The 16,240-nt window shown below is 38.1% G+C and overlaps 1 protein-coding gene across 17 annotated transcripts in view; it reads left to right on the top strand.

Annotated features, from left to right (window-relative positions):
• Positions 1 to 16,240, top strand: part of LOC136838576 (uncharacterized) — a 211,861-nt gene that overhangs the window by 133,414 nt on the left and 62,207 nt on the right. Inside the window, exon 1 of one of the 17 annotated variants that reach the window (XM_067103763.1) lies at positions 12,488 to 13,248. The exons of 15 other annotated variants lie outside the window; for them this stretch is intronic. In XM_067103763.1, coding sequence (XP_066959864.1) covers positions 13,155 to 13,248 — 94 coding nt within the window. In that variant the 5' untranslated portion in view covers positions 12,488 to 13,154. Of the gene's footprint in view, positions 1 to 12,487; positions 13,249 to 16,240 lie in introns of those variants that run through there. One more of the 17 variants, XM_067103746.1, reaches the window with a different exon arrangement.

Genomic DNA, 16,240 nt, shown 5'->3' on the forward strand with positions numbered 1-16,240 from the left:
TTTAATGTATTTGAAGGCGAGATCATACCTACCCTTCTACACATTTCATCTGTTCTACCTGAATTACACATTACCCCCATCCACTTTTTTATATGTCCATTCCTTTGCACTGTGATTCACAGATAGCAAAGATGTCCAGTGTCCATCTGTTGAGTTCATTTTCTATCTGGGCAATTTGATTCAGGGTTCTTTCGTTCCATTTTACTTTTTCCAATATATCCCTTGTACTGAGAAACTGGGAGACTTACAAACCTCATACGCTTAGTGACCCTACATCTGCAGGGCCCGTGTTCGAATCTCCGGCCGGCCAATGAAGAATTGGAGGAATTTATTTCTGGTGACAGAAATTAATTTGTCGGTATAATGTGGTCCGGATTCCACAATAAGCTGTAGGTCCCATTGCTAGGTAACCAATTGGTTCTTATCCACGTAAAATAAGTCTAATCCTTCGGGCCAGCCCTAGGAGAGCTGTTAATCAGCTCAGTGGTCTGGTTAAACTAAGGTATACTTAGACTTTACATTTACGTGGCAGATTCCATGACTGTTTATAGACTAATGCACCGAAGGATGGCCAGTTGCTTCTAGTGCGTAGTTCCTGGCTAAGGCCGATGATCCCCTGCCGTTGCCCACAGGTTTGTAAGAAAGGTCGTCCAGCAGGCGTCCGGGACTGAAGATAAAGAAACAAAGCACTCATTGCCTTAACCTTATCAATCATCCCATTGCCAATTATTTTCGGTGCTCCTCCTCAGCAAGGCCACAGTTTTCGATTGCGGGTCTAGCCTTTACTCAGAGCATGTCAACCTACTAGGCAGAAATGCTCTTAATTTGAGCTTAAGATTATACATATATATATATATATATATATATATATATATATATATATATGTATATAGATATATGTATATAGATATATGTATATAGATATATGTATATATATATATGTATATATATATATATATATATATATATATATATATATGTATGTATATATATATTATTATATATATATATATATGTATATATATATATGTATGTATATATGTATGTATATGTATATATATATATATGTATATATATATATATGTGTATATGTATATATGTATGTATATATATGTATATATGTATATATATATATATATATATGTATATATGTATATATATATGTATATATATATATATATATATATATATGTATATATATATATATATATATATATATATATATATATATATATATATAGTATATATATATATATAGTATATATATGTATATAGTATATATATGTATATATAGTATTTATATATATATATATATATGTATATATATAGCATATGTATATATGTATATAAAATATATAGTATGTGTATATATATAGTATATATATATATATAGTATATATATATATATATATATATATATGTTTATATTTATATATAAATATTGTCTCAAATATAAAATATCGAATATACTCAAATTTGCAGTTGATTAGTGCCTTGGTGACCGATAAGATAAAGGCCCAGTTCGAAGGCTGGCCGGAGCGGATGCACTTATACATATAAATATAATTATCAAAATGTGTGTGTTTTGTTTGTTTGGAAATGTATGAAATGCATACATTTAAACAATTCCTCCCTTATCGTGGGGGAGTCCAGATTTTCTAAGGCGTCTTGTTGGAATTTGATAGTCAGCGAATGACCTTAAACTTCTTCTACAATCCTTGCACAAGCTTTTTGACGAAGCCTTGATGCACTCTGGTTAGTTATTCTCCTTTTCCTCTCTTAACTCCGAAACATTGCTCCTTTGAGAGAGTACATTACAAATCATATTCGTGAATGAAAAATTAACCCGCAATGAGTACTAGACGGTCATGCGAAATAATCTCTCTCTCTCTCTCTCTCTCTCTCTCTCTCTCTCTCTCTCTCTCTCTCTCTCTCTGTAACAATAGCAAGGTCGTTACTTGAGTGAGGGCGTGCCCCTTCACTGTTTGTTTTTGATGCCATATCGAATACCACGTTCCACACATTGGCTTCCGCTTTTGTCCTTTTGTAGTTACAAAAAGGGACTTGGGTTAGTTACCCCTAGTATTTGTGCATTGAATCATAGAAAACGTAAGTCACTCATTTTTATTCCCTTTCCCATGATTTCGTCGCTGACACTGAGCTTGGATAGGTACCTACTCTGTGCTTACTCTTCCACTCTTCAGAACCGCTCAGAAGCCCTTGTCCTTGGCCTACTCTCTCTCTCTCTCTCTCTCTCTCTCTCTCTCTCTCTCTCTCTCTCTCTCTCTCTCTCTCTCTCTCTCTCTCGTGTATCTGAACTCTTCCGTATGTAGGGCGCCATTCTGTGCATGGCCTTATGCAACAGTGCTACATTAGGAATTAATGTTAGGTTAGCATTAATAAAAATATTCACATTTTCTACGAAGCTCCGTAGAAAATGTTCATATTGATTAGACATTCTAGAGTAACGGTGTTTATGCAAAGCTTGCATTTATTTTATATTCAATAGGCAGACATGACTTCTGAATCCCTGGGAGAATACCTAATGGGGGCGGGCGTAGCCCATAGATTTGTGAACCCCTGTCACTGCGCAAATGATTATAGTGTGTATTAAAAAATGTAAATGCTCCCATCCATATCAGAATGTTTGTTCTCATGAAGTTTAACTGTGGAAAACCAAATAAACCGTAATGCCAATCAGAGAGAGAGAGAGAGAAATTCCTGGCTGTCATTTGAGAACAATAAAACTAAGCTGTGAAAAAGATTCTGCCGTGGCTACACATAGTAATTGTGTTAACCTGGGTAACAGACATGTCATATTTTTCAGTTACACTGTAACAGCCTTTGAGTAAGTGCAAAAAAAAAAAAGGAAAAACTGCCCCCAAAGACTCCATGACGCACTTACGATTAAAAATCACGACTTTTGTCTTTAGCTGACAATTTCACAACACTTGAAATGATCAAAGCTTTAAACTACCTTTCCGCAGTGTTAGTTTTGCAAGCAGCTTCAAAATTCCTTCCGGGAACAAGGCGAGTAGGTTTGGTTGAGGTTCTGTCCATTATCTGTCATTAAGCGTTGCCGCCCTTGCCTATCCGTCGCGTTCGTATTTAAATAAATAAATTTCTCATGATGCTCTCAAAGCAGCGACGCAGAATAACAGGTCTTTCCTTTGGTGTGCCTTTGATTAGGTACTGTAGGTCTAGACTTCATAGTTAGTTTACACTGATTAGGCGGCCTATTTATCAGTCCCCCTCTGTTGACACATTGTCAGTGAGTGTGTTTCTTCGAGAGAGAGAGAGAGAGAGAGAGAGAGAGAGAGAGAGAGAGAGAGAGAGAGAGAGAGAGAGAGAGAGAGAGAGAAGCTTCTAGTTGGTCGTGTTAGGTGACATATTTAAATACGTAGGGTCATCTTATGTGTAAAATTTATCTTGAGTGGGTTACCTCAGATGCCGATTCTAGTTACACAGTCATTTTGGGTGGAAAATTGAACTACAGTGGTTCATCTTTTGTGACAAGCTTAGTTAATATTTGATAATTTCAGATGCAAAAAGTTGCTTTAGTGAGTCATAGCAGATGCCAAATTGAGTTAAAGTGGGTTACTTCAGGCGTCAAATTTTGCTAGAGTGGGTCACCTTAGCTACCAGGCTTGGTAATGTGCCAGATTGTTATATTGAGTCATGTTATGTATTAGATAGTAGTATTGGGTCATGGTAAATTCAGTTTTAGTTATATTGGGTCATATCAGGTATTAAATTGTTTCACCTCTGTTGCGAATTGATTAACTGTCAGTTTTTTTTTTAATTTAGTATGATTTACCTTTTTCGAAAATGCTCTAGAACGTTTTCTTCTAGTTTGATTATTGACAGTTTTAGACCGATTTTTAAGGTGGGAGCTCCTAGTTATTTTTTTCATTCATATTTATAACCTTTTATTCTCAATCTAATAAATAGATTCGGATTTCGTTAATAGATTTTCAAGTCTAGCCTTTTCACTTGAAGCATTTTCGAAGCAGTATTTGTGACTCAGCATCCGTGATCAAGCCGCAGGCAGTGGAAACAAGTTAATGAATGCAGTTGGGCACAGGCTGTGTCTTGCTGTTCACTGTTTGTCAAGCTCCTGACCAAGCTACGTTAGAGCAACTTCGAATGAATATTCTGACTGTCAACGCATTACAAGAGTCTTGTTCGGTTTCTGCTTTGATAAAATTTGTACTCACGTTCTGTACATAAATGAATAATCTATAGCTAAAGGCTGGCTTACATTGCATAACTGACGATCGACCTCTAGATCGGACTTGGCAACCTGTTGCTGGGTATCTCTCTCTCTCTCTCTCTCTCTCTCTCTCTCTCTCTCTCTCTCTCTCTCTATATATATATATATATATATATATATATATATATATATATATATATATATATATATAGATGTATGTATGTATATATATGTATGTATATATATATATATATATATATATATATATATATATATATATATATAGATGTATGTATATATATGTATATGTATATATATATATATATATATATATATATATATATATATATATATATATATATATATATATATATATATATATATATATATATATATACACACACACACACACACACACATTGTCTTAACACATCGACAAAGAGTAATTAGAATACATTCTTTGCATAGACCATTGTGCTCTGACCATTACGGACAGTATTTGAATAGGTGTGATGTACGAATATGAGAGAGAGAGAGAGAGAGAGAGAGAGAGGTGGGTGTTATTAGCAATGAAAATACAGAAACTATATTACCAGAGGACTTCGCTAACACATATCGATGAGTGGAAAACTATTCTTATTTAATGATCATTTGTTTATGCATTATGATTCTATTGCCCGCTGTCTTAGTATGATAACTATTAAACAGATTCTTAGGCAACAAGGTGTACACCGTAATACTATTGTGTGTTTGTGAAAATGTATGTATATATACTGTATATATATAACATAACATATATAGCAGTATATATATACATATGTATACACATACATACCACACAGTGTGCATGATTGCTTGTGAGCCTGCATAAAATTTTCATCAAGTGAGTTTATCTCTGCATTAACTCTGCTCATGTTTTTTTTTTTTTTTTGGTGCAAGGTGCCCTTGATGTGTTCCTGCGTCACTGTATCTTTTCAAGATGAATGCAAAAATAATTTTCACTGTCTCAGGATGTCAGCCATATGGCTCGAAATGAGGCAGGAGGAGAATAAAAAAGAAATTCTTATCCAACGCATCGTTGCTCAGCTGTATCAGATTGCTTGTTGTTCCTTGTTCTTTCGTTCATTATCGTTCCTAACAACGTTCTGTGGACAGTGGAAGTTTCAAGCCGGACGAAAGATCCCGGATGGATTTTTCTTTCATGGTAATGAGGACTGACTCACCGGCTGTAATTCAGTAGATAAATTTTTTCATTTCACTTAGTGCTTGTGCCTTTGGTATCATTGCCCGTTACAGGTTTCGTAGAACCTAAGGTTCCCTATCCTGCAGAGGTGCCACAACAATCTGAACCAGCCCTGGCGTCATTGTTTCAGGTGCTGGTGTGCCTTAATAAAGAAAGGGCTTTTAGTAATCGGTGTTTCCAATTGCATGCGAGGAAAAAATCTTGCAAATAGACTTTTTTCCGTGAACACACTTCGGGAAACCCCATCCTTCCTTCTCTGACGCCCGAGGGTGGTTGAGGAATAGAAAAAGAGAGATGCCTCTGATAAAGTGTTCGGAAGAGGTTCCTGAATAGATATTTGGCCTTGGGCGGAGGAAGATCCAGCTGAGATTGGGGGTTGTAACTGATGACATGCGGCAAACAAGGAGGGCCTTCTCCACAGTCAGGGTGAAGGCCGTCCTTTGGTGGGGAGCACGAAAAGCTTTAAAAAAACAAAAAGCAAAAAAAAAAGGTACATAGACACTGTAGGAAGGTAGGCATCTGATTTTCAAATTATTAGTTAAAGAATTCTCATTCTTGTTCGTTTTGCCCAGCTTAATGTACTGTACCTTTGATATGCGCTTATTTTTGGTTGAGTGATTGAAGAATCCCGCGGACTTCATTAGCGTACAGCTGGGCAAACAAATCTAGGAAAGTGTGGGCACTTCGCGAACTCCACCGCAGTATTGACACTTCCCACACTCAAGAAAAAGAAGAAAAAGAAAGATCAAACAGTTTCATTACGAAAGTTTTACCTTCAGAAATCTATCTATCTATTTGTATATCTATACATATATGTGTATATATATATATTATATATATATATATATATATATATATATATATATATATATATATATATATATATATATATATATATATATATATATATATATATATATATATATATATATATATATATATATATATTTATATATATAAATATATATAAATATATATATAGATAGATAGATAGATAGATAGATAGATAGATATAGTTATATATATATATGTATATATATACTGTATATGTATATATGTATACTTACACAAATATAATTATATAATGTAACTTCAGCTATGAACGACATGCATCAGGTCGTTATGTTACAAGGTACCGGCTTACCTATCCGGTATCCCGAGAACTGGCAGTGAACGTGATCTAAAATCTTTGCCTTTTACAAAAGAGCTTCGAAGTTAATTTAGTTTCAAAATAGTCTGTTGAACTTCCTCTTCAGTCGTTATAGAATACCAGCATGTGATCTCAATTACTCTTTCGGAGGCTTTGAAGCCCCAGTTTTTCCTTTCATATAAGCAGCGTTATTATGCATTGTAGTAAGTGAAGTATTTTGAGGTTGTATAAACACTAACTTTTACATCCCTGCCGGATGTAGGCATTATAGTCCGCTCGTTAGTTGCCTGTATTTTAAGTCCAGTTTTTAAACCTGTATGAATAATCGCTGTCATTATTACTTTATGACGGATTAATGAGATAATTATCTACAACCTCAATGGAATCTCCACCACGCCTTCAGAGAAATTTCTCCCTTGATTTAGTTCTTGCTTTGTGGGACGGCAATTGTTACTGGATCGTTTCCACCTTCGCAACAGGACGTGAACGTGATGGTCGTTGAGGTTATGCGGTAGAATATAACATTGAAAATTTCAGTTCTGTATGCCTTGTTTTTCCTGTTAACTTTAATTTAATTAAGGTTATTACAAAAATGTTAAGGTTGCAATTTTGCATGAGTAACTGGGATTGTGATGAACTTGGGCAACTTTCCTTATTTCTCAAGTATGTAAGTCTCTCTCTCTCTCTCTCTCTCTCTCTCTCTCTCTCTCTCTCTCTCTCTCTCTCTCTCTCTCTGTGTGTTTGTGAATTGGAATCTTCCGAAGACATCTGCACTTGCGCATTTGCTGAAGCGACAACGTATACGCTGATAGTCTTTTGTTAATTATTGCTAGTCATCATTTGGATTTTTCTTGGAATGTTGCTTGGGCCAGTCATGCCGGCTCCTTTTATAAAAAACATAAAGACGATATCACGCGCTTCCTTTAGTGCTAAGCGCCGTTGGCCAAGTTCTTAAGAAGCAGTTCGTTCGCCCACAAGGTTATTGTAGAACAGAGCCCTGACTTCATTCATCCATCCACTCGATGTCTTTGTTTCGCAACATTTCATTATTTGGTCATACCCTGCCCTTTCCAAACACCATCCACATTTTTATTTCAACCTTTTATGCAGAGACACAGACGCAAAGGGTAGAGGGTTGGGTGGGTAGAGAGAGAGAGAGAGAGAGAGAGAGAGAGAGAGAGGGGGGAGAAGGGGAAGGGCAGACGGATACCTCTCAAGACGTATTCCCTGAAGCTAAACACGTGATGGTCCGTGCTCTTTCTACTCTTCAGTCGGCTGACGTTGCTATTTTCTAATGAAGGAAAGTGGATATATCATAAATCCCTAATAACATAAGTAGACTAACTGACTGATTGTTACCTGATTTGAACTTCAACGGTCATCGAGGCTGAAGTGTTCTATATAATTTGATTTATAAGTGGCGGTCATTTATTCCTGAAGCTCACTCAATGATAACTATTTAATAGGTAATAATAGAGGTAAGAGGTAATAGTCCAAGAGATATACGTAGAATCTACATTGTACGAACGGCGCTGTAGAAAGAGTTCCTTCAGCCTGTCCTGGCAACTTTGCATTTTGCGTAATGAATAATGAACGCCACCCCCTTATACAATACCGTTGCCGGCTAGGAACGCTGAAGACCGTCTTTCCATTACATAACATACGCCATACGCCAAACAGGCAAAGGGTCGACTGCTAGAAAACCAGAGATGCTGAAGCTAGGCTCAGGTCCAGAGATTGACTTTAACCTTGGCAGGGCTGTTGTTAGCCTGCCATCTTTATACTTGGCCCCGCGTTTAAAGGTTCCGTGCGTGTCTGTCGATGGCAGAAACTCGAGGAGTCGTCTGTGTACGGGTTACGTAGCTGGCAGTCGTTGGCGTCGGTCGGCGTTGTCGTTCGCGTTCGATGCCCAACCTTCTATCAACATGGGCTGGAGTTCCCTCCTGACCCCTGACGAGACCCAGGGGTCTTTCCCACTGTAGTTGAGATGTTGCCGAGCCAGTTCAGGTTGAGCGTTTTATGTAAAGTAGCAGTAGTAACAGTAGTAGCAATGGGAGGAAGGCAAGAAAAAATTTAAATATTTCAAATTATTCAGTTTCTGATGGATGTGCAGCATGTCATGCTTGGAAAAGTTTATTTCGCTTTGTAAATAGAAACTTCACGTTGTCCTTCATTATGAAATTAGGTAATGCTTGAAAAAATGTCATTTCTTTAGAGGCTTCTTGTGAGGTTTGACAGGTGTTTGCCCATTTGATTTTTATTTCTTAAGTAAAAAAAAATTGAGATGCCAGGGTTGTAATTTCGGAGGTTTGATGAGATTCACGATGATTTAATTTTGATACTAGACTTGATCTCGTCTACTTTCGTTTGAACGCTATTCATAGAAGAGAATGTATCATTGCTGAAATAAGGACATTGTATTTAAGGCAATGCTTAGAAAAGTTCAGGTATTGTTGCATTTGTACCAAAATGGTTATATCATGAGAGTTCCGTGTCCTTTGCAATGAGAACTAAGTGGTATTTAAAAAAAAAAGTTGACATGAGATTTTAGACTAGCATCGGAGATCGGATTTTGTTACAGTTAACAGAAGTAATGAGAACACATTGTGCGCAAAGGGATGAAATTACCTTAGATGCAGAAAGGATTAATGAGGTTGAATCTTTCGAATATTTAGGAACAATAGTAATTCCAGGTTCTCTTGAGACTGAATTTAGTTAAGGTTAAAAAAAGCAATCCGTCAGTGGTCAGGGTAGAGTAAGATTTGGAAATCAAGTGATTGGAATTAACTGCCTACGAAAGTAAACTATACGCGTCAGGCACATCTGTTTTGCATATTGCTATACGAACATAAATCATGGGATGTCAATGAAACTGTCTAAAAGATTTTGTTGATTTAACAATAACGCTTCAAGAAGATTAGGAGGCAAGTGACAGGGTAGTGAGAGATGAAGGAAATTACAGAAGTTCCATATGTAACTGAAATATAATGATGCAAGGGAGATGCGGCTTTGAAATGTCCTTCCCATAACCTCTAGGAAAGTAGTGCGTGACAAATGCCACCTGGGCTCCTGTGGGCACCGAAAGAGTTGGAAGGCCCAGACCTACTTGGATAAGAACTCTGAGAAGGGAGGCAGGAGATTTGTGGAAGATAAAGCACAGAAAAGACACGAGCGTCATGCGCCGTTGGCGGGATGATGATGTTGCAACCACAGAATTACTATCATCTAAGCTCTTCCCAAATAAAAAATGAGACGACCGTAAGTTTCCTTGGGTCAGGTTCGGCGCAAACAAGTCCTATAACTGGCCTACCTGGGGGTCACGCTTTTCTTAAGGTCATGGTGTTCCCGTCGCATCTTTCCTCGTGGCTTCCATGAACCGCGTGGCGTCTTTACAAAGAATTCAGACTGCTCTCCTGAATTTGCCAAAATGATATGTCCCTGTTCTCTGTAACTCTTCATATTGCTCATCCATTGCGGCTACAAACATAATTTCACGAAAACCTACATAGATATCGTTAAGTCTGGTAACGTTCACATGTTTCAATGACTGGCTTCCAACTCTCGATCAAAGCTGCAGTGTCTTTTGCCTTGTAAACCGACGGAATCATTGCCATTGTCGGGAAAGAACCTGAGGTTGTCAGGGTCGTTTGTTGAGAAAAGAAAAGACCATGAAACAAGTGCAAGAGAAATACGAATAGATCGACGTCCATGCGACCGTATCCCATCTCGAGTCTGTCCTCAGTAAAAGCATATTTTTTCTGCAGGGCTTGTGAATACCTTGCATTATGTATATCATTATGTCGCTCCATCATTTGCCATCCTTAATTATAGCAATTGTTGGGCTGTTGATGCCATCTTTCTTAGTATAACGTAACTGATGAGCAGTTTAGGTTGATGTAAACTCGTGATTGACAACAGGCGATTGAAGGAAGGACGAGGAAGGCAAAGGAATTCTGTGGGAAGATGGTGGGATGTACTTTTTCCTGTTGAGGGCTTAGGGTACAGGCTGACAATTCGGACTTAGATCGAAGGAATCTAAAGAAAAGGAAATGGAAACTATTGGCAACTTCACCGTTGTCGTGCTAGTAGTTTTGATTTTAAGATGAATACACAAATATAGTAAATAGTAACGAAAACTTACAAATAGTAGACAGGATGACTTGTGGTCATATTCAACCTGATCCTGAGGCAGAAATAAATAGAAATCTGAATTTCTGACTCGCTGTTTTCGGCCATGTGGGCGAAAAACTGTCAAGGAAACCCACTTTATAGTTCTTCAGTCACAGTATTACATAGTTTGGTTTATACTTGTAGAATCGTACTTGAAAGCATCTTCAGTCAGCCGTTATCTTTAAGGAATCAGTCTGTACGTACTCAGCTTCATAGTAATCTTAAGACATGAAGGTTCTCCAGGTGGAAAGCTGTAGAAAGAAAGTAAAAGGAATAAACACGTGTTGATTTCTGTGCTGAATAATGCATTTGGTCTCCGTATAGTGGTATGAGAAAGATTTTCCCATGAGTGCACACCTGAAGGAGTCGAGTCTTGTATAGGATTTCTTTGGTTTTTTAAGCTTTGGCTCGTGACTTGTTTAATTGCTCTTTTGCATGTCCTCGTTGGGCTTCGCGTCAGTTTTTTTTTTTCTAGTTGGTCGCATATGAAGTAAAAAATTTTTAAATCCTTTTGAACGAAATTGATGATTTTGTTATAGAATTATATCTTTGATAAAAATGAATTAGGCTTTAACTGTTGCTGAATACATCTTTTCTGTTAATTAGTCATTAAATGGAAATAGTAAAAATGCGATTAGTTATCGCTTTATCGTAGACATAACCGTAGATTCGAACTGCATGAAACTTTTAAAACCATAACCAGTGCCAATTTGAACTATAAGGCTGAAGCCTTTGTATTAAAGATGGTAAATTATCAGGACATGGTCTTGTGAACGCACGGGCTCCTCTTCTAAAGAGCAGCCCGTGGATGTTTAAAAATTCAGGCTTTGCCAGACAACGTTCAACATTCGTTCTCTTGGAACATTATACTGCACGAAATGTTGGTAGCCCACCCTTGGCCAGACTCAGTTCACCAACTGGAGAAATATCACTGGAGGGTAAGTGACCTCTCTCTCTCTCTCTCTCTCTCTCTCTCTCTCTCTCTCTCTCTCTCTCTCTCTCTCTCTCTCTCTCTCTCTGTGTGTGTGTGTGTGTGTACACATCTTGCTCGAGATACTTAACTGTATTCTCTCGTAATTGAAGAGTTGACAGAGCACTAGGTGCCTAATGTAACAAATTAATAATTGTATAGTGCCTCTTGAGTCCATTTATGGTTGTGCGATGGACCGAGTGCAGTGTGACCCAATGACTTAACGTTGGTTGGTTTCAGCAATTTATTTGAACGACGGAATTTTTAAGACTTAAAAATCCCGTCATACAAATATTTTAGTTTAATTATAATTCTTTAAGAACATGTAGTTGAAGTTAGTGTCTTCCAATTTTCTTCGTATGTTTCCTCATTATAAACAATTTAAAGATTATGAGGCGGCTTCTTGTACCAGTTTTAGAAAGCAGATTTCAGAAAGAACTGGCAGGATTTTTTCTTACATGTATTATTTTACCGCCCGACTTGAAGAAGAATACTTCCATATATTTCTTGGCATTATCATGTTTCCCATTACTCTCAAGGGAATTATATCGTCGGATACACGCTTATGGGACACGCCAGACGTCTGTTAACGATCACGAAGTGCACCTCGTGTCTTTTGCATTGAACATTAGACCGTTAGGGAAGTCTATTCTTGAAGCCCTGACGAGGAACAAGTGGTAGTTGGCAACTCAAAATATACCTGGAAAGGTATAAGGAAGGCAGCCCGTTTGGAACGTCTTCAGTTCTCTCAAGGCCTGCATTGTTGTTGTTCGCATTTTGCAATAGAGGAAGGAAGACGACTTGACGATTTTTAATAAACTTGCCGACTGAAAATGAAGGCTGCTGTGAATTCGCGTTAATGATGGCTTGACGCTCATCGATAGCTCTTGTTTGGAGGGCACTCGGTGACTGATAAGTGGTTCCTGCCTGGAATTTTTGATGGAAGAGTTTAGTGCCACAATGGAGGTCGAATTAGTATCGAGAGTGACATAGGATGGAGTAAGCGTTCAGCTTTTACTTTGACGTGTTTCTTTTAGTGCACAAAGTGTGTAAAGACGAGTGATAAACTATTTTTATTTTATGCGCTTACAGAGTCGTTCACGAGAGGATCACTTTGTCAGGAAGCATTTTTTTCATTAACTACTTTGTAAGTGGCAGGGAGAAGTCTGTGTTGTGAAAGGTCGAACAAAGTTTTGACTTAAATGCTGAGTGAATATTGGAAACTGAAAATAGTGAAATGATGTATCTCTGACATCATAGTTTTATGAAAAACTTGTTATTGATGGTTCGGTCTTCATGTACTGACGTACAAAATATATGAGGGAAAAGATTATTCAACAGTAGCTCTCGGTAAAAGTTCCAAGCTCCCAGGAGTTCCAAAGGACAGCGTCTCTGCAGCGCTGGAGTGATGTACACCTGGAAGAATGACCAGCACTTGATAGAGGCGAGACGCCACGAATTCTGCATAGCGAACTGCGGATCCTCCGGCGAGGATGACCAGGGTGGGTGTCGCCTTCTTCCTTCGGGAAAAAAGAAGACGAGCTTATATCATTCTCAAAATTTTAAGGGGGTCCTTGTGAAAGCAGGGTTATTAGAAATTATTTTTTTTTCATAACTTTTTCCGTATTTTGGGCCCATTATTTTCAAACTGATAGTAACTGCTTTTTCACGTGTTCAGGAACTTTCTCACGGATCAGGCCCTCAGGGTATGAAAACATAATTTTAAGGAGTTCCGTGAGGTATGTTATTACCTACCTTTACATTTCTTGACCCAGCGAGTGGGTGTTATAGTGGATTATTTGTACTAAATGTTGGGTAGGTTTGTCGGGCATTAATATTCAGTTTGCCTAATCCATTTGTATACAGGAAACATCATTCCTAATATTTTAATGGCCACTGCCTGTCCTCGAGTAACGGCAAGCTTGTGGTCGTTATGTTAAATAGATTTGGACACCATGTTGGTGGCTCTGTGTACTATACCTCCCGCGTGCCTTGTTAAGAACTGATCAGCTTGAACGATGAAGAGTCATTTTGCGGTTGGCCATCGGTCCTCCGTTAGCTATAGCATTATAAAATGAACAAGGGAGGCTTTCCTCCATTCTGTATGTGGCCACGTCCAACCTGTTTAGGATTTAAGATCTCTTCTCTGTCAGGGAAGATGAAAGCATTGATAAATGAGCCTTCATAGTTTCTCTCTCTCTCTCTCTCTCTCTCTCTCTCTCTCTCTCTCTCCCTTCCTGTTTTTCTGTCGGTCTCATTAATTAAGGCTTGCGGTAACTTCCGCAGTGACTTAATGATGTAAAATGAGATTAAATATTCTGACGTTTTCCGCATGTAATGAACTGTCGTTGGCGCACGTGTACCAATTTGTAGGAAGAACAATGAAGACATGGTGCAGTTAGCTTATGTTTTTATAGATATGCATTTGAGAGTACAATAGTGATAATCAGGAAAAGACAAACTCCACATTGGAACATGAGACCCTTGAGCATCCATTGGGCAATTGAGGCTAGCACCTTCGAGCCACAGATGCTTTCTATAAACTTGAATATATAAATGTGTATGCACATATGTGCGTGTGTTTTTTTTAGAGGTAAGATTGCGAGATAATGCCTTTTACGAATTTATCATGATGAATTAACTATTTCGGTTCTGTTTCATGAACAGCTAATGCGATCTTTACATTTCTGCACCGGTAATTTCTTAAGTATAAATGATTTTCTTACATACTAGGTATACGCATTATTTTAAGGATTAGTTTCCATATTAATAATGTGAAAGATTTCACTAAATTGCTCAGAATGTTAAATGAGTTCGTAACTTTGAAGAAGCTGTCATGTGAACCTTGTAAATTTGTAGATGTTCATTTTTTTTTGCACGTATGCTCTCTCTCTCTCTCTCTCTCTCTCTCTCTCTCTCTCTCTCTCTCTCTCTCTCTCTCTCTCTCTCTCCCCAACAAGGGAATCCCTACTTTCGGAGCAGTGGAACCATTTTACAGTTAATGTAATTCTCTAGTTGTGTAAGTGATAGTTTGCTTTCTTTACTAGCTAGAGGCCGTGTTCAGCTAAACTAGTACATCAGTTGACCTTAGAACTGATTTATGTAACTCTCTCTCTCTCTCTCTCTCTCTCTCTCTCTCTCTCTCTCTCTCTCTCTCTCTCTCTCTCTCTCTCTCTCTCTCTGGTCATGTTTGTGTTCTATGCTTCCATGGGAATGAACGTAATCACGAATTCTATAGTCTATTGAATTTGTTTCATGTTCTTCATATGAAGACTTCAATCCCATTTTCCTTTATGAAGATCAAAACAGTGTTTGTATGGTTGGCTTCGGATCATTTTGCACTAGAGTCCTTTATTTTAAATAAATAGACGTACCCCTGTCTCTAAAGCCAAACCGTATAGGTCTCGATGCGCGGTAATTTGATGTCGCGTTTTGGTATAATAGCCGTAGGTTCTGTCAGTACTAAAAACGAGTTTTCTTTCCTAGCCAGTCTAGGGAGGACTTCACTATCCTACGTAACCGAGTCCGACGAGGTCATTTGTTCCGATAGTGATCAGGTTTACTGTACTAGTTGGTCTAATAAAACGCACTGATTTCATGCAGTAGGTGTAGTTGTGATTAATTTGCATGGAGGCCCCAGGAACAGACGAGCCTAAGAGTTAATGAGTTTTTAATAGGTTATCATTCAACTGGATGAGTTTTGCGATGTTCAACACCCGTAACCTGAAGTTCCCGTTGTTGATGGAGAACCTTGAGGAAAGGAATTTTATTGTAAGCGTCCTTCTTGATTAGCTCACAATGACTGCGACTTTCTGTTTTAGATACGTCTGTCGGGCGAGACAGAATGAGGGTTGCCTTTTCATGACCTGTATGAGGTGTTGTCTGGCATATAAGTGCACTACTGTAGAAATCTTATAAAAATGATTTCCTTGTGTTTTGCTTTCACTCTCAAGTCTTCGAATGATCATCTGCTTCTGCTTTAACCTTTTCCCCTGAAGAGGGTTAAAGAAATCAAAGATTTTTCTGGCCTGGGCTAGAAAAGGACATTAGGTTGACCTTCCAGAGCCTTTTTTCTTGAGAAAATTGAGCAGACTGCTATTTAATTTCCAAACACTCGTGAGAGAGAGAGAGAGAGAGAGAGAGAGAGAGAGAGAGAGAGAGAGAGAGAGAGAGAGAGAGAGAGAGGTGGGGTGGGTAGAGGTGGGATATTCCTTTGCAGGTCGGTCCCTACTGACAGGACCTGCATAGTCCTTAGGATCAATGAGGCGATCTAACTGGTGGGAATTTGATAGGGGCTTTAGGTAACGAGAGAGCGGTTCAAGTTCTTGTGTAACTAAGACGTTTCTTTATTTTCACGTGACGGCGTCAAAGATCGTCAGTTTAAGGTTCTCTTCCTTTTTGTTCTTTTATGAACGGTGTTCGCTGAACTTGCCTAATAATTAGGAAAGAGATTTTGGATGACATTTCTTTGTACTCCGCACTGCTTTTTTGATT

This window comes from Macrobrachium rosenbergii, chromosome 5 (genome assembly GCF_040412425.1).
Source record: "Macrobrachium rosenbergii isolate ZJJX-2024 chromosome 5, ASM4041242v1, whole genome shotgun sequence".
Taxonomy (NCBI): Eukaryota; Metazoa; Arthropoda; class Malacostraca; order Decapoda; family Palaemonidae; genus Macrobrachium; species Macrobrachium rosenbergii.